Source organism: Hevea brasiliensis, chromosome 1, assembly GCF_030052815.1.
Source record: "Hevea brasiliensis isolate MT/VB/25A 57/8 chromosome 1, ASM3005281v1, whole genome shotgun sequence".
Taxonomy (NCBI): domain Eukaryota; kingdom Viridiplantae; phylum Streptophyta; class Magnoliopsida; order Malpighiales; family Euphorbiaceae; genus Hevea; species Hevea brasiliensis.
This window is the reverse complement of record NC_079493.1, coordinates 59,916,906-59,941,476: the sequence shown is the minus strand read 5'-3', so window position 1 is coordinate 59,941,476 and position 24,571 is coordinate 59,916,906. Positions and strand designations below refer to the sequence as shown.

The window sequence follows — 24,571 nt, the reverse complement described above, 5'->3', positions numbered from 1 at the left end:
CATTTTCTAAGTGTAATATTATTTATTTTTAATGGACATTTAGGTCAAAAGACACTTCGGAATGTCAAATGACCATAATGCCCCTGTTCGGGTGGCATTCCCGATTTTTCGGTATTATCGGGTTTTGTCTGTTTTTCGATTTCTCACTTTTCTTTGTACTAATTATTTAATTTTTCTTTGATCTTTCTAATGATATTTATTCTTCAATAAGGTTCTATTTAAGTCCAAAAAATGTTTTCCAGGGTTTCCATGATCGAGGAGCTAGTCAACGGTCCACGCCGTGACTTCCCGGTGCGGTCACCCATCGCTAGGTTTCCCGGCTCGTTTAACTTGATCACATTTCTTTGCTATTATTTTTCCTTTGTTTTTCTTGTATTTTCTTTTCTTGTATTTCATTATTTTATGTCTCCTCCCTCGTGTCAAAGTGTAGTTCTAGGCATCCTAGCTGTCCGGACAGCACTGGTCACCAGAACAGCAGAACGCACCACCGAACTTTGGGGTGTTACATTATGCCATTCTGTGATTTTATGGCTTTTAGCCATTCTGATATTATGATGATACTTGGCCTTGTGCCTAATATTATTACTGTTTATTAGTTGTTCTATTGCACACCGGGAGATACATATGTGACCGATGGTGTGACTGCCCGAGGTACTTGGTACCCAGTGCCAGTTTACCCGTTTATCCAGTCCAGTCATCCAGTAAAGGTTACTTGGGCAACCTAAAATGAAAGTTGATAAATTTAATAAAATAATGGATATAACAAGTACCAAATAAATAAGACTACAAATAATTATAAAAAATTTATTTGCATGAGACATCAATATATAAACTACATATTTATTTATTTTTAGTTCTTTTTATTTTATTATTGGCCTCACTAAACATTATTGCTTAGCGAGTCGCTTTTTGCCACGTGTAGATTCTGGAGAGACAGACAGAGAGCCCAACAGACCACAGACTAGGTGAGGTCACAGATCTGCATAGAGTCAGAGTCACCTCTCCTTTGCAGTGCATCAGTGGTAAGACCTTTAGGTCCCTTTTGAAATTTTATTTTTGCATTTTGTAATAAGTAGTAGTTTGTGATTTATAAATTATGAACTCATGTAAATAGTAAATTTATGTAATCATATATTGATGTACATATTTTGTAAAATTTCGTTAATTAATATAGTTTGAGAATATTTTCATGAAATTAAATTTGATTTTGATCTAAATGAAATTGTGGATTTATGTTGAAAACTTGAGATGGTTGTGATTGTTGAAAATTGTTGAGACCAAGTTGATGGTTATTTAAGTTTGAGAATATGGATGAATGTTTTGGAAGTGTTTTTTACAGGTTCCGAAGAACTATTTTCTCCATTTTTAGCCGGTATTCTGCCGAATTTTCTATAAAATTTTTGGAACCTCAAATAAATTTATAATTTCAATAAATGACTTAAATTAGTTAAATTTCACAATTGCTCTTCATAACCATGAAGAAATAAATTAATGAAGGATAAAAATAATTGAAATAAAATATGGTGTTTCGATACACTGTGTGACATATCTTACTCAGCTATACTGTAGACGGGTAAGGGGTGTCACATTCCCTCGGGTTTAGGGCTACTAGCTGTGAAAACAGCAATTTCCCGTTAGGGTCACCCATCACCGGGGTACCGGCTCATTTAACTTTATTGTATTTCATTTCTAAAATTTTTTCTTAATTTTTCTTACACTTATTTGAATTATTTATGACTCCTCACTCTAATCTAATTATAATTCCAGACATTTTAACTGTCCGGTCAGATATTTGTCACCAAAATAGTAGAACATATGAACTATCTAAAGTGAGGGTGTTACATTTCTAATGCCAGAAATTTCGTCTGAATTACTATGTATAGACTTGTAATATTTTATGAGATACTCTATGCTTATTATTTACTATTAGAGAAATTATATATATCTTTATCACTCAATATTTGAGAAATAAAATTTAAACTACACATTTGAGGCAAAAGTCTAAATTTGTAGTTCTATAAAATTTTTTCAATTGCAAAAATTTTGGTTTAATTGTTTAAAATTTAAAGATTTGTATAAAATAAGCAATCAACTCAATGGTTTGAATTTTCTGTTCAATAACCCATAAATAAATTATATTTTAATTTAATATTATTTTTATAATTAAATTATTATTATTATAAAAATTAATGAAAATTTATTTAAAAAAATTAATTAAGTATATACAAGGAGTACAAATGTGCGACGCACATTACAAAAAAAATTAGTTGCAGGTTCACCCCTCCTCCTTCTCTCTCTCTCTCTCTCTCTCTCTCTCTCTCTCTCTCTCTCTCTCTCTCTCTCTGTGTGTGTATTAGAAAATAAAAATAAAATGCATTAGAAGTTTACTTCACTATTATTTGTAAGTTATATAAAGTAAACTGAAAATCGCAAAAGTCACATATTAAGTAGATAATAAAACTAAGAAATTATATATAATATATACATATTAATTATTATTAATAATCAACAGAATAAAAAATAAAATAAAATATATTAAATTATATATATATATTATTGAAAAATAAAAATAAAGTACATTAAAAATTTCTTTTACTATTATTAATACGTTATATTAAGTAGTAGGAATTAAGAAATTACATATATATTAATTAATGATAATAATAAAACTAATAAATTATATTTAATGTGTATATATAACAACTATTATTATTATTATTTTTTTTTTCTTTTATAAATCATCATTGCATTAAAATCAAGAGAAAGCAAATGAGCTATAGAAAACGGCACTTCTTCGATCCAAACATACTAAAAAATATCCTGATTATTGTCCCTAACCTTAGCTAATGCATGAGCAATAGAGTTCCCATTACACTAAGATAGGAGCAAGTGCAAGCATCCAACTATTTAGCTCTTTCATTGCAGTCTTGCAGTACAATACCCAAACTATTATGGAAGCAATCTGTCACCTTGTAACAGCTCGATAACTCTTAAACAATCAGACTCAACAATCAACATATGGAAACCCAAATCAAGAGCTAACTAAAAAAAATAATATCTAAAAAAATATAACTAAAAATTTAAGTGTATCACTTAACGCACTCTAATATCTAAAAAATGAATTTGTGGCAATATCTCCATAATGTTTTTTATATATCAGACTTTGTGTAAATAATAACATATTTATATAATATATAAATTTAGGAAGGAAGAGGAACATTGGAATTTTCTAAAATATCTTACTTATTTTTATTATTTACAATTATATTATTTTTTATTATCTAATTAATTTTAGAATTTATATAAATTTAAAATTTATATATCTCATTTTGTATTTAAATTTTATCAAATTAAGTGTTTTTACAATTTAAAATATTTATTTATAATTATAAAATTATTTTTATTATTTACAACTATATTTTTTTATTATCTAATTAATTTAAGAGTTTATATAAATTCAAAATTTTTAGCTCTATTTGTATTTAAATTATATTAAATTAAGTATATTTATAATTTAAAATATTTATTTATAATTACAAAAATTAAATGTTCTATATAATATATAAAAGGGGGAAGATTAGAATTTTTAAAAATAGATTTCATTATTTTTATTATTTACAAAAATACCAAAAATGCATTTCTAGCACAGAAAAATAATTTGTGGCCAATGACACAGCTAATTCTTATCCTTTTGTCGCTAATTCCCTCAGCGACACAAATTCCATTGCTAACACTTTATCGATGAGTTTATTCATAATATCATCTTTTAGCGACACAAAGTTAGTTGCTAATATTTCATGAATGAGGTTATATAATTAATAATATTTAGCGACAAAATACCTGTCGCTAAATTCATAAGAATTTTAATTTCTAACTGACTAACATAAATTAAATTTTTTATATTATTTTAATAATAATTATACTTAATCATAATATATAAAATTATTTCAATAAGAACGTAGTATCAAAAGCTTATTTAATATTGTCGTCTGAACCGCTATATTTAATGCATTTTAAATATAATAATTAAAAAATAATTTAAAATTAAATTTAATAAATTTTAATCAGCAAAACGTCCCGAATATTGAGGCTGAACCGCTAAAGATCCGCTAAAGATAAGTTACGGACATATTTTACCCAAAAAATGGGACCTTTTATTGTAATTCACAATTAGCACCGTGACAAGAAGTTTGGCTAATAGGTGTTCCTAAGCAATCTGACTTCAAAAATATGACAAATTTTAAGCATGGGAGAAGAAGAAACCCTAAAACCACAATTTGGCGCCAGATTTCAAAACCACACGAGAAATTCCCACCCACTGTTTTTGTTTTCCCAAATCCAAAACCTTCTTCATTCTTACCTCACTTTGCCCTATAAAACCATCTCGTCTTTCTTGTTCCATATTTTTAATTTTTCTTCCCCAAATTCTGTCCCTATTGCTAATTAAGTACGTTCTCTGTGCTATCTGCACTGATCGATCTCTCGTTCTCGGTCCTTTGGCCATGACACATGGTATAAAGTCGCTCGATGTATCGACGGAATTGCCTGAAATCGAAGGCAATCACCCGGAAGCTTGTGGGTCCAAGGAGCAAGATGGAGGCGGCGATGTTCTGCCACAGGAAAAGGAGAATGTTTTGGAAAACCAAGAAGCCGAATTTGGAGGCCGAAACGGCGAGAAACTGGAAGGAATTGAAATGAGAGGGACGGAAATTTGTGGTTATGTGGACGAAATGGAAGGTGGGTTTATAGATAATAAATTACGTACTAAGATTGGGGAAGTGGAAACTGATCAGAAAGGGAAAGAACGTAGTGAGAAAGCAGTAGAAAATTTTGATTCTGGTAAGGACGGAGGTAGTATGTTGGTGAAGAAGCGTGGTAGGAAGCCAAAGAAACAGGAGGAAACTGAGCAGAAAGGGAAAGAAAGTAGTGAGAAAGCAGTAGAAAATTGTGATTCTCGGAAGGACGGAGGTAGTCGGTCGGTGAAGAAGCGTGGTAGGAAGCCAAAGAAACAGGAGGAAACTGAGCAGAAAGGGAAAGAAAGTAGTGAGAAAGCAGTAGAAAATTGTGATTCTCGGAAGGACGGAGGTAGTAGGTCGGTGAAGAAGCGTGGTAGGAATCCAAAGAAGAAGGAGGAAACTTTGCAGAAAGGGAAAGAAAGTAGTGATAAAGCAGTAGAAAATTATGATTCTGGGAAGAACGAAGGCAATAAGTTGGTGAAGAAGCGGGGTAGGAAGCCAAAGAAAAAGGATGAAACTTTGCAGGTTCAGGAGGCTGAGCGTGGAACTGGTGAACAGAGTGGTGAAAAAGTGGAAAAGCTTGAAGAGGAAAGCTCACAGAATGGTCAGGCGACAGAAGAGAAAGGTGAAGACGAAGGGGCTGATGCGGAGAATATTTGTAGAAAGGGTAGAAAGAAAGGAAGCAGAAGTGGCGGCAAAGTTTCAGGCTTAAAGCAGAGACAAAATGGGTTTGTGTTTCAGAAAGGAAAAGAAGATGATGAGGAATTGCAAGATAATGCTGGAAAAGATGAGGAAAATCGAAACAATCTAAAAGGAAAGAAAGAAGCGATGTTTATTGATAATCAAGAAGACAAAGAAGTAGAGAATGAAATAGATGGTAAATTAGATGAGAAAAGTGAAGTTTTTCTGAAGCAGGAAGACGAAGTTTCTCTGAAGGAGGAGGGTATAAAGCCTAGGAAGAGGGGAACTGATTTGGGAAATCAGGAGATGGATACTGAGGAAGCGCAGGAGAATGGTGTTTCTGTGGAAGTGAATGGAAATTCTTACAGGAAGAGACTGAGAGCTAATGGGAAAAAGGTTAGCTATGCTGATTACGATGAAGAAGATGAAGAGGTTTCAGTCAGGAAGAAGCGTGGTAGGAAGGGGAGGAACAGGACTACAGTAACAGGAAAAGAAGGTTCAGAAATAGAGGCAGTTAATGACAATGGAGATTTGACTGAAGGAAATGGAAAGGAAGTCAGTGGAAGAGGGCCGCAAAAAAATACAAAAGAGAAGGATGATGGTGGAAGGAAGTCTCTAACAATCAACAGTGGCATGGGTTGTTCTTTGCGCGATCTGAAAGTGTTGCAGCAAGATATGAAGGACGTTAAAATTAACAAGCACAGTAAAGAGGTTTCTAACTTGCTGCGTGCCATTTTTTTTGTAATATATAATTCTTGGTGGTTTGTGTTTCTGATTTTTTGGATTGCAGTTTACTGCGGAGGTTTGCTTAATGTGCCATCAGTGCCAGAGGAATGATAAAGGCCCAGTTGTTCGGTGTCAGAAATGCAAGAAGAAGCGTTATTGCATCCACTGCTTGGATAACTGGTGGAGTTTACTGATCTAATTTGTTTGTTTGTTTCTTTCTCCTACTGTATTCTTTTTAGTTGCATTCTTCTGTAAGTAATATTACAGTTAGCCTGAATTTTAATTTCGTTTATCTATATCATATGTATGTGCAGTCTTGAGGCCTTTACCATGTGCAGTGCTTTAAACGGTTGCAATTGAATAATAAGTACTTTATTAATGCTATATAAATAGTTGTAATTAACGTTTGTAAAAAGCTAGTACATTGAACTTATTATTAAAGGTAATTTACAGTTATAGCCAATTAGGAATGAAAATTGTACAATAAATCTGCCAATTTTAAATTTAAAAGATCAAGAGCTTGATTTGTTGGAATAACTTATTTCTATTGGCAAAGCTCTGATCTTTTGAAAGAATTAAAATTACTAAAAACTACATATTGAAATTAGTTGTTTCTGCAATAACAATTATGTGGAAGGCTGGGTCATATCTAGTCTTACATGATAGTGTTGCTGTCATATTAATTTCATTAATTTATACTCTTTTTTTTTTTGGGAGGTGTATTTTTTCTGTTGGTCTTGTTGTGGAAGTTAATAGGAGGTAACCTTGATTGTGCTTTGATATTTTTTCCCAAAATGCAACCCATTTGAGGAAATACTCAACCATTTGTGCAGGAGATATCTTATGGGATTTATTTGTGCTGATATATCTGAGCTAAAATTTTGATAGTTTACATTGAATAGGAATATCCATGAGGCATCAGGCTTAGGACTTCTTTTCATGCCATTGAAGATGAAAGCATAATGTGGATATGCTAAAATTTTTGTTGAACAGGATCATGTTTTACATGTTACTGAAAGAAGGGGTTACCATTAGTTAATTTCCCATTAGTGTTTCTGCTAGTAAAGTCTTTTTTTTTTTGGTTCATGTTGTAGGTATCCTAAGATGACAAAGGTTGAAGTTGCTGATGCTTGTCCAGTTTGTCGTGAAAATTGCAATTGTAAAGCTTGCTTGCGTGATACACCAAATGAAGTCAGTTCTCACCTTGCAACAATGATTCATTGGCATTTTCATCATATGCACTTAGTGTGCACTTGGCACATTATTTGTTTTCACCCCCCTTGTTTTGCATATTGTTGCAGTTCCTGAATAAACTCAAGAAAATGGTCGGCACTGATGATAGAAAAGTACTGCATTCAAAGTATTTGGTCCAAGCACTTCTCCCATACCTGAAACAGTTAAATGAGGAACAAATGGTGGAGAAAAAGATTGAAGCTAGGATACAAGGTACTTTTGGTCAGTGCCAGCTTAGCTTGGATTACAAAAGAATGTTTTAGGTCTGTTTGAAAATTTTGTGCTTGTAGCAATGGTTGTGTTAAGCTATTCGTGGCTGGTAGTTGAAGGCCCAAGTAGTAACAGTTAGAAATTCCTACTTTTAGCTGTCTAATTATGATTTTGAGTTGCTTATATCTTAAAATGCTGTTCCCACTGATATGTTTACCAAATACCCCAAATTAGCGGTTAGGAGTCCAAATGCCAACCGTTGGGCGTTGGCTCTCAATCAATCTTCCAAACAGGAACTTAGAAAAGCGAAATTTTGTTAATGTGATAGGTATACTCGGTGTTTTATTGCCATCACTTAAATGGCTAGATAGATGCCTGAATCTGACAAATTTCTCCTTAAATTACTCCTTTATTTATTTTATCTTGTTATACAGGAGATTTTTTCATATTACTACTTTCTGCAGTGGCTTCCAAAGTCATTGCTCTTTTCAGAAAGCAGTAGATTATTGGTTCATATTGAGAAATATATATCCTTTTATATTTTTTTTATGCATATGAATGTTTCTGACATCATTTTGGAGAAGCGAGCGGATGCAGGTCATGTGAGATTTTGTACTTGTGTCTAAGCATGAATGTTTAGGTTGCTTGTAGGCTTGTGTGAGAAATGTGGTATTTGATATTTGTAAAATGACAGATTTCATTTTTGCAGGTATATCACTTGCAGAGTTAGAGATACAAAATGCTAATTGTCCTAAGGATGAACGCATGTATTGGTAAGGCCTTCTACAGGTGTTAAGCTTTGAAGTTAAATCATGTTTTTTATTGTCTTGTCTCCCTTCTTCCTCACTTTTTTTTTTTGGTTGCAGTGACAACTGTGGAACCTCCATCTTTGATCATCACCGAAGCTGTTCAAACTGCTTTTCTGATCTCTGCCTTGTCTGCTGCCGAGAGATTCGTGATGGACACCTACAGGGTGGTGGGGAGGAGGTGGTTATGGAGTATGTTAGCAGAGGATTTGAATATTTGCATGGTGGAGAGAGCAAAGTTATTTCACAAGATGGGGTGCCACCTGGAACTACCTCTGAGGATTCTCTGAGGTCAAACATTGGATGGAAAGTGAATGAAGATGGAAGGATTGTTTGTCGTTGTGGTTTTGGAAACCTAGACCTGAAATGTTTGTTTTCAACAAATTGGGTTTCAGAGTTAGTAAAGAGAGCAGAAGATGTTGCACAAAGATATGAACTTGACATGGCTAATACAAATGTTGAATGTGCATGTTTTAATTCCTTAGGAGATGTTGACATAGGAAGTAATCAGTTGCTAAAAGCAGCATCTCGTGAGGATTCTGATGACAATTATTTATACAATCCAAGGGCCAGTGATATCAAAAAAGAGGATTTGAAGCATTTTCAATACCATTGGATGAGAGCTGAGCCTGTGGTAGTTAGTAATGTTCTTGAAACTGGAACTGGCTTAAGCTGGGAGCCAATGGTCATGTGGCGTGCCTTCCGCCAGATAAGAAATGAAAAACATGATACACTTTTGGATGTGAAGGCCATTGACTGTTTGGACTGGTGTGAGGTCAGTATAGTTCATTATTTATTGCAATATACTAAAGAAGATGCTGCTCACTTGATTACTAGATGTAATTTTATATTTAATCATAATATTTAGCTCTGATATTCACCAAGAATGTCAGTACATAATCTTTAAATAGAACATTTGCTTTCTTTTATGTGGAGGTGGTCTATTGTGGAATACTTTATTTTCTACAGAGATTCAGCCTTAATATTAGATTGGTGGAACTAGCCATATTTATGGTGATGCGCAGTGCAGATAACACCAGCAAAACATTTTCTAAAAGAAAAGATACAGAAGTTTTGTTGTCTTTATGGTAATGTGCTAGTATTTTTCCTACATTGAGTTTCAAGTGTTGAATAAGGCTTAAAATTAAGCAGTAGCATTCATTACCCTAGAAATTTTTCAGAAGCCAAGTCCTCATGTGTGCTCCGCAAATTGAGTTGGATTACTTTTTCATGATATGAATCTTATTTTCCTTGAAGCGACAAGCTTAACACAAATAGAATACATTCCATCTGGTTTATATGTATGATGTTATCATGTTTATAATATGCTTCGATGCTCTGATTAGTTTTGATACTTTTTTTAATCGAATTTTAATTGAAGATTTTGATGTGGCTTTTCAATGATGTGGATGTTGATTATTTTTTCTGTCTGCATAATTGTGTAATCCTTTTTCATTAAGATAATAGTTTCCAGCAGATGAATGATATGGTATTCCAGCAATAATCTATGGAGCTATTGGCATCTTATCATTCACCTGTGGGCACTATTTAATTTCAATTTATTCATTATAACCCACATATACATGTGAGTATTTAGTATGGGGATGTAAATACTACTGTGTTATGCCAGTTTGGAGAATTATGTGGTCAAAAATTGGGATATACTACAGTACTATAATTTAGGTTTTGATCTTCTATTTAGACTGATTATGAATTGTTTGTTTCCATTATAGGCTTCCAATTTGTTATTTCCCTTTAACCTAATCCTTCCAGCACTAATCTTGGAAACATAGATTTTTTCCTGTATGAGTTGACAAATACAGATGCCTTTATGATTGCCACTGTGTCCTCTTGTGAATGTGTTTTTGTATTGGGGTGGGGGATGTTATTCGATACTTTATTTTCCAGTGATTCTTGTAGCCTTATTTCCCCACATTTTTTTATATGTACCATTTGAAATTTTACTACTTTTAGTTACAATTCGAACTAATGATGATGAAATTTTGATGATAAGCAGGTAGATATTAATGTTCATCAATTCTTTATGGGATACTTGCATGGTCGATTTGATGCGAAAAATTGGCCTCAGATATTGAAATTGAAAGACTGGCCTTCATCTACTATGTTTGATAAACGTTTGCCACGACATGATGCTGAATTTACATATTGTTTGCCTTTTAAGGAGTATACACATCCTCATGATGGACCTTTGAACCTTGCTGTCCGATTACCTAAGAAATCTTTGAAGCCAGATATGGGGCCGAAGACATATATTGCTTATGGCTGTGCTCAAGAGCTTGGGCGTGGAGATTCTGTAACCAAGCTTCATTGTGACATGTCTGATGCGGTATGTTCAGTTTTTCCTTCTCTTGTTGACCCACTAAGGGTCACTGTAAATGGTAACACTGCCTGCAAGCTCTTGTGGGCTTGAGGCCTAAGAGCAGTCTGTCACTTTATTGAAAATATATATATATATATATATATATATATATATATATATATATATATATATATATATATATATTTTTTTAAGAGCAGGACCATGATTAAACTCCCATTCCCAGGATTCCACTTAAGAGGGATCACAGGGATCATAAGTGGGTATGCTTTGTTGGCTTGCTGGAATATTTAAATTTAACAAGTTAAATGTATAAATGCTAGAATGTACCGTCTCTAGCCTTGTTTCAGTTCCAGTTGAGCTTGCATATTTTGGTAGATTTAGGTGGTATACTATCAAGTTTAGGGTTCTGAAATAATTGCTTAGCTTCATAATCAATTTTTTTTTGGTTATTTTTCATTTACTAGCTATTATTGCACATGCATTGCATACAATTTTTATGTTTATTTTTTTGAATTTTAGCTTATCAATGTATTTCTTTCTGTAAGAGCTATTAACAATTATATATTTTCTTTCTGAAATTTTTAATATCTATTTTACCTTGTATCACGGAAGTGAAATGTTTGGAGCTATTTTTTAGGCGATTAATGGTGCTAAAAATCCAAACTTTTACAACTTTTGGCGTTTTAATCCAAATCTTGTAATTTTGAATCAATTGATCAAATTTTGAAAATTTGATTAAATTTTATCTGCTGTTGTGGCATGACACCCATTATATTTTATTATTTATGGGTGAGTCCCACATGACACATAGGATTTTAAAAAAACATTAACTATATTTAACAAATTAACTCAAGGGTAAAATGGTAAGATCAATCATATAAAATCCCTAAATTAAAACCTCTCTGCAAAAGGAGAGTTCTTCAATGACCTCTCATTCCTGCCTCATTTGCTTTCAAGTGGAATTCTTTGGTAGCTTTCCTTCTATTGCATTTTTGAACCAACATTTTCACGATGGATTTCAACATTTTTTGGGCCTCAATCTAGATCCCTTTCTCACTCAATTTTGTGTATCTTTCTCATAAATCTCTGTTTTGACAAATCCTCTGTTACGTATTATAGGAAGAAATATAAAAACAGGATGTGATTAGATATTCTGAAAGATTGGGAAGTTCGGAATTGGAGGGAAAATGTAGATAAGACTGTAGTGAGCTAATTGAATTTGTCAGTTAGCTAGATGAGTCTGCTGAGGCATTCCTAAGACAGTCTTTAAAACATATCGTGGGCATTTTGAGTTCAAAGTGATGCCTTTTGGCCTCACTAATGCTCCTGCAACATTCCAAGCTTTGATGAATCACATCTTCCAATCATTCTTGAGGAAGCTTGTGATTGTATTTTTTATGACATTTTGGTGTATAGTAAGAATATGGAGGACCATTTGCAGCATTTGGAGGTAGTCTTTGGAGTGCCGCAGGCTCAACAATTATTTGCCAAGAAATCTAAGTGTTTCTTTGGTCAAGCTGCAATTGAATACTTGGGGCGTGTAATTTCAAAGCAGGGCTATCTACAGAATCAAAGAAGGTGGCTGCAATGGTTGATTGGCCTATGCCTACTTCAGTTAAAGAACCTATAAGTTTTCTAGGCCTAACTGGGTATTATAGGAAATTTATTAGGCACTATGGCATTATTTGTAGGCCTCTAAATGATTTACTGAAGAAGGATTCCTTTCATTGGAATGAGGCAGCCTAAACTGCATTTGATACTTTGAGGAGAATGATGTCTGAAGCACCAGTCCTTGCCCTTCCTGATTTTTCTAAGCCATTCATTGTAGAAATTGATGCAAGCAATTGTGTAATGGGTGCTGTTTTATAGCAGCAAGGGCATCCAATTTCCTATGTTTCTAGGGCATTTGGTCTAGAAGTCATGCTAGGTCAGTTTATGAGAGGGAATTATTGGCAATACGTTTGTAGTTAGTAATTGGAGACATTATCTTAAGCAGGGAGAGTTCTTCATTAAGACTAATCATGAGAGCATTAAGTACCTTTTAGAGTAGAGGTTGCATAATAATTAGCAGCAGAAGGGTATCTCAAAGTTGCTGGGACTGGATTATAAAATTTTGTATAGAAAGAGTATTGAAAATAAGGTAGCAGATTGTTACATAACAGCCTGCACACTTAGTGAAACAGAGGAATTGGGAGAGAAAGAGAGAGAAATAGGTGAGAAAACAGATAGATTGGATGAGAAAAGAAATAGATTGGATGAGAAGAGAAAAGAAGAGAATATTCAAAGATGAGAGAAAAGCATTCTTGTTTATTGATTCTTGGAATAGTATATACACTCTTAACTATTGTAACTGCTTTGACTTTCTCCTAAAAAGCTGTAACATCTTTACAACTACTCAACTACCACACACCACCCTCACTATTTAACTCCTTCCACATACAGTTACATACCTTATTCTCTTTACTAGTATTCATTACATTCCCTACTCCTTGAAATCATTCTTGTCCTCAAGAATGAATAAGGGGGGGGTGCAACACTGAAATTATTGATTGTGCGCAATAAACTAGCACCAAAATGTCAATCTGTTTCCTTCATCATGGTAATCTTTCTTTCTATCTTCTCCTTCTTTCAAATACATCTTGTTTAAGAATTACAAATGCAATGTTCTTCAAAATTAATTTCTTCTTCTTCAGCCTTCTTGATATCTCCCATTTATCCTCTATGCACATTAAGAATTCATAATAGTAAAACTCACAATCTTGGTTCTCTTGAATTAGTAAACTCCATCCATTCCCAGTGCTCCCAGAAATTTTAGGTTTTTGGACTCTAGATTGTGTAGCTTCCAACACTTCTTCCATTCCTAACTGAGGCAAAATCATCCTTTGTTTTATTGAGCAAAGGAATTCCACTTCACATTCAGCTCCTATTCTCCCCACTGAATAGTCTAGTTGCCTTATATGCACTTTACTGGAGGCTTCAGTAATGTTATCATTCTCAAAATCCTGTGTATTCTCATCATTTGCACCATTAACATCATTCTCAAAACTCTGCTGAATGGAATCTTCAAGAATTTGAAATTTTTGCTCCTTCTTTTGAATCGACTTCTTCACATCTCCATCCCTATGAATCTTATCATCAAGAAGGACAATCTACTTCTTAGCAGCACTCTCCTTGGTCTTTCCCAATTCCTTGTCATCACCCCAATAAACTTCAGTTCCATGATTGTTGTCTTCTATATCTTCATCATTTTGCTCCCCAAAAACCTCATTTATACTAGACATATGAGGAAGAAAATCCTGCTCTAGATGTTGTAATGTTTCCTCTCCTTGTGCAAGACACAATTCCAATGCATCTTCATTAGTAAAGGCTGCAACATTTTTTGTTTTCTTTCCATATTCCGTAAAACCCCCTAGAATTTGGGATCTCAGCTCCAAATCTTGAAATTGACTTTTGGATTGTGCCTCTTGAAATAATTTTTCCCTCCTTTCTATTTGCTCTTCTAACAACTTGTTTAATTTTTCCATTTTTGATACAACGACTCCTCTAAGAGTTCTATTACTCTTCTTTCAAAAATTTCTAGCATTCCCTTAAGATCCTTTTGTTCCCAAGATTGTACTCCCATGGTTTGATGCTCTGATTGTATTTTACTTCCAAGAATTTGAGAAAGAAAATTTGAGGAAAATAGTAAAAGAAAATCAGATCTGAGCAGGGATAAGGAATTGATACTGGAAAGAAGAAGAAAATCACGGAGAAAAGAAGAAGAAAAATTGTGAAAAGAAGAATAGAGAAGAAATTACAGAAATAGAAAGAAAATATTTTGTAGAGAAGGAAGAAAGATTGAGAGAGAAGAAATATTTTTTTTACTTTTTTTTTAATTTTTTTTTTATTTCAGATGTTTCTTGAATTTTACAAAACCGGTCTTGATTTTGAAACCCTAACAAGGAAGAAATTGAAACTAGGGAAATGGAGAAGAATTTGATAGAGGGGAAAAGAAAATAAGGCAGCTCGCAAGAGATAAGAACAAGGGAGAGGAAGAAAATTTTCAAGAATTTCAAGAAACAGGTTTCATAAAATGCTGGAAATAAAAAATTAAAGAAGGGAATAGAAGAAAGAATCAGAAAGTGACAGAAGAAGAAAGAATTTGATTCAAGAATTTCAAGAAAGAAAGAAAAAAGAAGAAGAAATTGAGGTGAGAAAGGGAAGAAATTTCAGGGAGAGAGGAAGAAGAAAAGAAGGAATAGAGGGAAAGAAGAGAGAAAGAGAGAAGAGCAGAGAAAAACCTGGAATTCTGGAAGTTTGCAACACTCCCATGAATCTGCCCAGAGTTGTGTCTCTAACAAAAAATATTGGAAACAAACCCAACTCAGATCAAGGCTCTGATACCAAATTGTTACATAATAGCTTGCACACTTAGTGAAACAGATGAATAGGGAGAGAAAGAGAGAGAAATAGGTGAGAAGACAGATAGATTGGATGAGAAAAGAAATAGATTGAATGAGAAGAGTAAAAGAAGAGAATATTCAAAGATGAGAGAAAAATATTTTTGTTTATTGATTCTTGGAATAGCCTATTCTAATACAGATATACTCTATTTATACACTCCTAACTACTATAACTGCTTTGACTTTTTCTTAAAAAGCTGTAACATCTTTACAACTACTCAACTACCACACACCACACACCACTATTTTACTCCTTCCACATACAATTACAAACCTTATTCTCCTTATTAGTATTCATTACACAGATGCTTTGTCTACAAGGTGTGTTGTTGATGTGATCCCTCGTTCTATGTATTCATTGGTGATTCCTACTTGGATGCAAAAGTTGGTTGCTAGTTATGAAAATCATGGGAAAGCCTCTGAATTAATCAAGCAGTTGTTGTTGGATAAGTATGTAGTTGCTAGTTATCAAGTGAAGAATAGCATTTTGTATTATAAAGATAGAATATATGTGGGACTTACTACCAATTTGAGGTTGGTGTTATTGGCATCTTATCATAATTCAGCAATAGGGGGGCCATTCAGGTGTCAATGCTACTTATTTGAAATTAAAGAGAATTTTCTTTTGGCCTGGCATGCTTCATGATGTAATGCAATGGGTCAATACTTGTGACACTTGTGCCACAGATGTAAGGGAGAGCATTGTGCTTATCCAGGTTTATTTGCAACCTCTGCCAATTCCTTCTTAACCCTGGCACCAGGTGTCTGTGGATTTTATTGAGGGTTTACCTAAGTCTAAGGGAAAAGACACTATTTTGGTAGTTGTTTGCAGATTTACGAAGTTTGGCCATTTTATTCCACTAGCACATCCATTCTTTGCGACTTCTTTAGCTAAAGTTTTCATTGATTACGTTTCAAGTTGCGGGGAGCTCCTTAAGTTATTGTTTCTGACAGGGATAAGGTGTTTACTAGCTTATTTTGGCAGGAATTGTTTAGAAGTTTGGGAGTTAAACTTAATTTTAGTTCTGCCTATCATCCTCAGTCTGATGGGCGGACTGAAAGAGTTAACCAATGTGTGGAGAACTATTTGAGGTGCATGGTTCATTTGAGGCCTACTACTTGGGGCTCTTGGTTACCTATGGCAGAATGGTGGTATAATTCATCTTATCACAGTGCTATTCAGATGACTCCATTTGAAGCTCTATTTGGGTATGCTTCATGTTTGTTTCGTGAAAACTTTGTTGTTGATTCATCAGTGGGGTTTGTAGGGAGTTTGTTACAGGAGAGGCAGCAGCTTAATAATCTTTTAAAGGAGAATTTGCAAGTTGCCCAGTAGAGGAAAAAGCAGCAGGCGGACAGAAGGAGGACTAAGGGGGAGTTTGCTATTGGGGATTGGGTGTATTTGAAGCTTCTGCCTTATAGGCAGACGTCAGTAGCTGTTAGACAAGCCCTTAAACTTTCTGCTAAGTTTTATAGGCCATTCAGAATTCTTGCTAAGATTGGGAAGGTTGCTTATCAGTTGGAATTGCCTCCAGCAACCTGGTCTTCTTTTGCTTTTTTAATGGAGAAGTATAAAATATGTGTAATCTTCTAAATAGAAAAGCCACTTTTTCAATTTAGAGACTGTTTATTTAAAGTTTGACAACTTTACAATAAGCTACTTTATTCTTCTTTAAATTTGTTTAATTTTTCAATAGAAAGTATATAAATTTTTAGTATGAGTGAAATATAATCTCAGTTTAATTTCTAGTACCATTGGAGCACAATTAGGCAATGGTTAAGAAAAATTAGTTAGCCTTGAATTTTGCATAACCAAATTTATAATATATCTTGAGTGAGCAGAGATTAGAACACTTACAAATTGGGGGGAAAAATCACAAAACCCTACAATATGTTGTGGCTCAGATTTCAGAATACAATAATTTTCCTTTAGCGGTATCGTAGAAGCTGAAGCTATATGTACACATTCCGGCTTCCATTTTTATTTTTTAAATCTTTTTTCCTTTGTGACTCTTTATCCAGAAAGTTAGGAAATTCTTCGAATATAAAGTTTAGTTATTCAATTTTGTAATACGATGTTTAAATCATATATTGTTTTCCTGTTGAAATGTTCCACCCTCTGTACTCGTGTGTGGGTGTGTGTGTGTGTTCTAAAATTGGCGGTTTCAGGTGAATGTTTTAACACATACAGCTGAAGTGACCCTTAAACCTGCAAAACTTGCTAAGATAGAAGAACTGAAAAAATTACACGAAAAGCAAGACCGAAGAGAAATTTTTGGAAACAATCAGGTCAAAGAGGAAGATGTTGATGGAGAAATGGATGGCAGTTTGTGTGGCAGCTTACCTACAACTGACAAGGAAACTAGGGAAGATAACAACCAAAGTGAGGGTAGCAGACTGTCAAATTGTGGAAATGTGTCGCTGCAGCCAGATGAGGGAGGTGCAGTTTGGGATATTTTCCGAAGAGAAGACGTTCCTAAGTTGCAGGAATATCTTAACAAGCACTTCAAGGAATTTAGGCACATTTATTGTTGCCCATTGCAGAAGGTAATTATGATAGAACAATAAATTTGGCTTTGTGATTCTTTTTCATTGAATTATGTCTGTTATTTTTAACTTGTGCTGGTTCCAATCAAGGTTTTGTTGCAATCCTCTCAAATGAATTGCATAAAACAATGTATTAATCACTGTAGTGATGTTTAAAAATGTGTGAACTTCAACTTCTAAAATTGCCAGTGTTTCAACCTTATTTAAATAACAGTACCTGTTAAATGGTACAATATACATATTTTCAAAATTGGTGGCTAAGGACAAGTTGAAGTTATGAATTTGATGACAAAAGTTGTGAAGTATTATGGCATATTTTGCGGATCAGGGACTTGCAGTTAAAAAAACTATGCCAAAATTGCCTCATGTTTGGTAGCCATTGCTTTTTTGATCTTTTTCTTTGTGAATTACTGTTTTTTCTTTTGTAGGTTGTGCATCCTATACACGATCAGACCTTTTATTTGTCTCTAGACCATAAGAGGAAGCTAAAAGAGGAATATGGTTAGCCATGTCATTTATATTATCTGTCATAATTAGATATATTTTATTTTATTATTTATTTTCAATTTGAGGTTCTGCTTATGTGCTTTTGCAATACGATTAGGTATTGAGCCATGGACATTTGTCCAGAAACTTGGAGATGCAGTCTTTATTCCTGCAGGTTGTCCTCATCAAGTGCGAAACTTGAAGGTGAAGTAAACTTTTTATTAGAAAATTTGAAGTATGGCATGCTCAAATTTTTATCATTTAGCTCGTAACAATTTTGTTATTCAATGAGGTTTGCTCCCTGCATCTAGTTTTTATATAGTGCAAAGTGTCATTTGTGTATTAGAAAGACTTGCTTCTAGGATATGATTTCAAGTTGACACTTGATGAGTATGGCATGTTGTGTTCATTTTGTTCATGTTGTGTTCATTTTGTTCATGTTGACTTATCTTTGGACATCATTGTTGAATGTTTTTGCACATTTTGAGCATCATAGGAGGTTTCTGACATTAATTAGTTAAGCATTTGCTAATTTCATGCTCAATTAACTCCATACTTTTACTTGTTTTTTTGGTTGGCCTCCTCCAGGGGGCATGTGTGTATGTATGGATAAAGCGAGACTTGACAATTGTTTCCTTATTTTATAGTCATGTATAAAGGTAGCATTGGACTTTGTTTCACCGGAAAATGTTGGTGAGTGTATTCGTTTGACAGAGGAATTTCGTTTACTTCCCCCAAATCATCGGGCTAAAGAAGACAAGTTGGAGGTATAACTTACTTCTACATTATAGTTCTCTATTATGCATTTTATGTTGCATTATTACACCATGGTGATAGAAGTTGTTGAGATATGCTGTTGATTATGCCTTGATTCATTGCTCTAAATAGGCTGTAATTATGCATTAATATAGGATGTAATTATGTAATAGGATCTCCTATGATCATGTAAGCTCCTGTTTTGTATCTTCAGTAATATTATAAATCCCAACCAAACTTGAGGAAATAATCAAGCTTTCCCTTCACAAATCTTCTCTCTTTTTATATTCTTACATGGTATCAGAGCCTAGGATTCTTAGTCCCAGCTCTGCTTTCATCTTCTTCTGATCTAAAAAAAAAGACCCATATCTGGTCTGTGAAAGCAATACCTGAAACTTCAAGATCAAGCTTTCTCACCTCCATATGTTGGTTGTTAAGTCTCACCTCCCATCCCGGGAAGTACAACAGCTGTCCGCAACTGCCTTGCCAAAACCATGCCATCAGAAGCAGCGCTTGTGAAGTACACATGCCTTTTCAAAGTTCCTGCCCTTCTTCCACGTGCCAATGTGTGGAGCCTTTTCCGGTCACTGCCTCATACCGGATCTCCTCCTAGTGACGTCGCCCAAGTTTGGTGACCCCTCTTGGCTTGTCACCTGCAACAGAATCCCAAAAGGAGAACATCCTCTCGTATTCCAGTTAGCTAGTTCGTTGTTCTAGGTTTTTAATTAGTAGCTAAATTCTTTTTTTCTTCCTCGAGAAAAAACAGAACACAAACAAAAAAGAAGACAAAAAAAGGAGAGATGACTGATTATGCAGTCACACCATGACTGGAACCGACCATGAACAATACTTATACTATCAATATACCAAACAATGGTTATCATAGCAGTCACTTTCCTCTCTCATATGTGCTTCAGTCTAGTAATCTCTTTGGTCTAGTATGCAGTTTTTTTTTCTTCATCTAGCGTCACAGTGGAAAAGAGAAGTTCTTGTACTTCCATTATTTGGTAGTGTAGCTGTTATTTTATTTCCATAGTTTGTAGTATAGCTTTGAAATACTGATTGTACGGTTAGTCAGTGATCAGCAGAGGGCATGTATGGCTTAAATTCTAATCTCTTTGTATTATGAGAAATTTAAGTTTTAATTGGTATTGTAGTCGGACTGAATAAGATTTGATGCTGAAACTGGACTCTAATGTGAATAGCTGTCCTGAACAATGCCATTGGCCCGTCTTTCAAATCTTAGCTGTCCTGAACAATGCCAATGGCCTGTCTTTCAAATCTTAGTCTCACAAAGGACTTCTTTAGTCAAATATACAAGAGAAATTCTAACTGCATTGCAAATAATTTGCAGACTTGTATAGAAATTCAACTTTTTGTCTTGCTTTCATGAAGATCCTTTCTAACAGATTTTGATTTTCTATGAACAGAAATAATAATAAGCAAACTAGTTCATAAAAGTATGAATTTTTATTTCAAATGAGAAGCAAAAAGTTGTCAAGAAAATTAATTTTTATCTATTACCTTTACAAAATGACCCTAGAGGTTTGATCATGATCATAGTTACTTGGAATGCGGTACCCCTTGGATCGTGGTATGGGAACATGATACGCCAGTTAATTAAATATATGGTACGTAGGGATATACTTGGTACGCTAATTTGGTTCATGGTATGCAAGTTATATTTATTTGGTACATGAATTATTTTTATGTGGCACAATTTATTTTTTAATTTTATTTAGCATGATATATTTATATCAAAATTAGAAATATTGATTTAATATAATTAATTGATTAATTAAATGATAAGTTTTCAGCATACATATAATTAAATATTTAAAAGCCATTTATTGTTATTATTATTAATTGTTAAAAATAATACAATTTTAAATGATTAAAAAAATAATTAGTAATTATTAAAGTTTATATTTCGTAGAAACTCTCATTTAATAAGTCAATTAGTCAAACATCTCTTACCTAACCGTCTAATGGTTAAAAATAAAAAAGAAAATCAAGAGTACCATTTTCTTCTCCTCTCGTGTTTTCTTCTTCTTCTCTTCCTAGTTCCTATGCTTAGATGCTACTCTTGCTCATTGTTTCTTTCATTCTTGTTCTACTTCTTTGAAACCCCTCTTTTTGTGACCCAGATTACATCTCTTAGTGATTTGGATGCAAACATTCTACGAATTGGAATGTGTGACCTAGATCGTGGAACCCATGGGGGTGAGCTAATCTAGTAACTATGTTCATAATTATTGTTTAGTCCCCACTTCTTTAATTTGAAACAGTTTAGATACTGCTTGGGATTAAGGCTTAGCTGTTGTTTTTGTTGGGATTGAGGGAGAAATTGCTTTTTTGGGAAAATACCCTTTTAGATGTTGAAAAATGTAGTTTGAAATTGATGTTTTGAAATTCTTATAGCTAAAACTTTTCAAATTTATTAAAATCAAATTTTAATGGTTTCTAAAAAATATATTTAAAACATTGCTTTTCTTAATAACTCAAGTAATATTACGAAATAGACCATTGCTATGTTTTGAAACCATTTATTTATCAGTCCTGTCCAAAAATACTCTCAAATTGCCATTAGTCAAACAAGAAGATCCCAAATTATCATTTTAATCCCATAAACAAGAAGAGCTTTGGTAACTCTTGGTTGACTTGCTGTTTTGCTTTTTTTTTTTTTTAATCTTTATACTAAATTCAGGTTTTAATTAAAAAAAGCAATAATAAAAAAGTATATTTAAATTTGACTATAAAGAAAGAAAAGAAAAGAGATAATTACAATAAGAAATTAATTTGATGCTAACCAATTGTGATACAAAAATTACAAAACTGATAATTATGATAAGAAAGCAATTTCAAGCTAACTGAACACAATCTACTCATTCAAAGAATTCCTTGACACAAAGGAATGGATCTTTGTAGATTTTCATTTCGTTAATTAAAACACTATCCATAACATATGAACAAAAAAAAAAAAAGTATAATAAATATCATAGTAAAACCAAACTGTTAGATTGGACCACTAGGATCCTTTGAATTTTTATTGTTGCATAGCCACATTCTGCACCCTTTTCTTGTTTAGTTTCGTCTCAACTGTGCCATCCAACATCATATGTGGAATGTTCTGCTTATGGCACCATAATGCTTGTAACCTAAGTCCAAATATTTTTGCATAGTTTTTTTTTTTTTTGTCATTTCAGTTATCTTGTTTTAGTAATTAGTTGACTTGTTCCAAATTTGGTTTTTTGAAACAGGTGAAGAAAATGTGTCTTTATTCTATGGATTGGGCTGTGGAAGTTTTGGAGCATGGTGGAGAGTGAGTAGCCAATGATAAAAGCTAACTTACAAATTAATTCTTATGTCTTGATTTGGCTTGCTTCGTACTCAATTTTTTTTTTTCCACTAAACCATCAACTATAAAACTATCACGAGGAAATGTTTTCTGGTATTAACAATATTAGATGATGCAACTTTTAATTACTTGTGTTTTGATTTTTCTTGGTTGATAAGGTACGATGTGTAATAAATGGAAAATGATTGTATATATATATATGCATGTATGTATGGGTTTTTTTGAGAGTAGAAAATGAGCATATGGTAGTGAGTGTTATATGAGTATACGACCGGCTATGTTATATGATAGTGAGTGTTGAGCACTGAAGAAGTCGTATGCGTCTAAGATAAGAGTTGCAGAGATGAGAATGTTAAGGTGGATGAATGGCCATACTAGACTAGATAAAGTCTGTAATGAGAGTATTAGAGAAAAGGTAGGAGTGGTGCCAATTGAAGATAAGTTGAGAGAAGGGAGATTGAGGTGGTTTGGTCATGTGAAGCGTAAACATACAGAGGCTCCAGTTAGACAAGTAGAGCACATTGGGTTAGAGGATAGAAAAAAAAGGGTAGACCTAAATTGACTTGGAGGAGAGTAGTGCAACATGACCTAGAAGCATTATAAATTTTTGAGGATTTAACCCAATTTAGAATGGAGAAAGCGAATTCATATAGCCGATCCTAAATTTTTGGGATAAAGGCTTAGTTGAGTTGAGTTGAGGAAAATGAGCATATGGGATAGAACATGTTAGTAATTGTACTAGGCAGCCTGTGTAGATGTATAGTTATAGTATGATTGTGGCTCTACAAATGACTTCTTGTAATACTTAAGAGTACTTTCTTATAAATATATCCGAGTGATAACCCTAATTAATGATCGGAAATCACTCTTTTCAATGGTATCAAAGTTGAATTAATGATCGGAAATCACTCTTTTCAATGGTATCAAAGTTGGCAACTGATATCTAAATTTCCTCTCATTTGAAATCCCATTTCTGCCTAATTTTTTGCCCCTCTTTTTCTATTTGACTGCTTTCTTTTCATCAATGCATATGTGGATTCTACTCTATGGCTTCACATCAGTCCTCCTTAAACACAACCTTTATTTTCGACCTTTATTACCAATTGATCTCCTTCCTTTCTCTCTAGAGTCACAAATATGTCTCTAGAATCAAGCATCAAAATAACCCAAGTTCCTCTTTCACATCTTCCTCTTCTTCCTTTTCTTCTCTTTTAGCTCCAAACACAACCTCTCACTAGTTTTTGATATTAATAATATTAGAAATGATATCCTAGAAGCCCTAGAATTTCCTAGTTTCTTGTTTTGGAAGACCTTGTTTACAAATATTCTACACTGTCACAAAGTTGTTTATCATGTCGATGGTTTTCTTGTCCTTTTCCCTTTATTGTTGATGTTGTAGGTCAAATCTTTCCCCAAATCCATCCCCATGCTGCTTATTCTTTCTGGCAGCAAGTTGACATAGAATTATCTTTAGGATTCATGCAACTTTTTCTTTTAAAGTTTTGAAATGTATTCTTAAACTTGGGAAAAGCATGACAGCTTGTGAAACTTGGCTTGAGATTAAAATTCCCTTTCATAATCATGCTAATGCCAAGTATCTTTAATAAATCAAATTGTTGTGCAAAATCCTGCAAGTGCATGGATCATTAACAAGTAATAAAGTGATGAGTGAGTATCGTTTTCACGAGAACCATGTTGAGTACCAAACTACACAACAATTTCAATTATCTGGACGATTGAATTGTAGAAAAATTGTAAGTAAATTTAAATTAAATGAAATAAAATCTACAATAACTAACTAAACTTGAATATCAACTAATTAAAACATTCCAGAGTTAGGGGTTCACACTTGAATAAAGTTTATAAAATGAGAAAGATATGAAAATAAAATAGAATAAAAGAACCCAGATGTAGAATTGTAGCTTTGGACTTTGGAACTTCACTTGAAAATCTCTTCTAGCAATCTTGTAGATCTCATCTTTTCTCTTGCCTTTTCTCAAGGATAAAGTGCTCTCTTGAATGTAAAAAGTCAATCCTTCATGAAACCCTGAATTATAGTATTTATATTTGGTGAAAAGCACTTGTTTTAGAGTACTAGAGGCCTTAGAAAACCATCAGGAATAGTCAGGAATCGTGAGAGGTTGGGTTTGATTTTCTGTCACTGAGAATTGCAAGGGTCATGTAATTGCTTTGGTTTACACGGTGTTGCCCCATGTAACTCACCGCCGCTTGAATTTTTGAAGTTTCTA

At 33.6% G+C, this 24,571-nt stretch overlaps 1 protein-coding gene across 5 annotated transcripts in view; it reads left to right on the top strand.

The window, feature by feature from the left end:
* Positions 1–4,181: 4,181 nt before the first annotated feature.
* Positions 4,182–24,571, top strand: part of LOC110659337 (lysine-specific demethylase JMJ25) — a 34,411-nt gene continuing 14,021 nt past the window's right edge. Inside the window, exons 1-12 of one of the 5 annotated variants that reach the window (XM_058145629.1) lie at positions 4,182–6,128; positions 6,208–6,323; positions 7,238–7,334; positions 7,445–7,598; positions 8,296–8,359; positions 8,453–9,167; positions 10,575–10,739; positions 17,345–17,722; positions 18,151–18,223; positions 18,327–18,412; positions 18,856–18,975; positions 22,225–22,286. In XM_058145629.1, the coding sequence (XP_058001612.1) occupies positions 4,503–6,128; positions 6,208–6,323; positions 7,238–7,334; positions 7,445–7,598; positions 8,296–8,359; positions 8,453–9,167; positions 10,575–10,739; positions 17,345–17,722; positions 18,151–18,223; positions 18,327–18,412; positions 18,856–18,975; positions 22,225–22,286 (3,656 nt within the window). In that variant the 5' untranslated portion in view covers positions 4,182–4,502. Of the gene's footprint in view, positions 6,129–6,207; positions 6,324–7,237; positions 7,335–7,444; positions 7,599–8,295; positions 8,360–8,452; positions 9,168–10,409; positions 10,740–17,344; positions 17,723–18,150; positions 18,224–18,326; positions 18,413–18,855; positions 18,976–21,111; positions 21,617–22,224; positions 22,287–24,571 lie in introns of those variants that run through there. The other 4 variants (XM_058145623.1, XM_021817249.2, XM_021817245.2 and 1 more) reach the window with 4 other exon arrangements.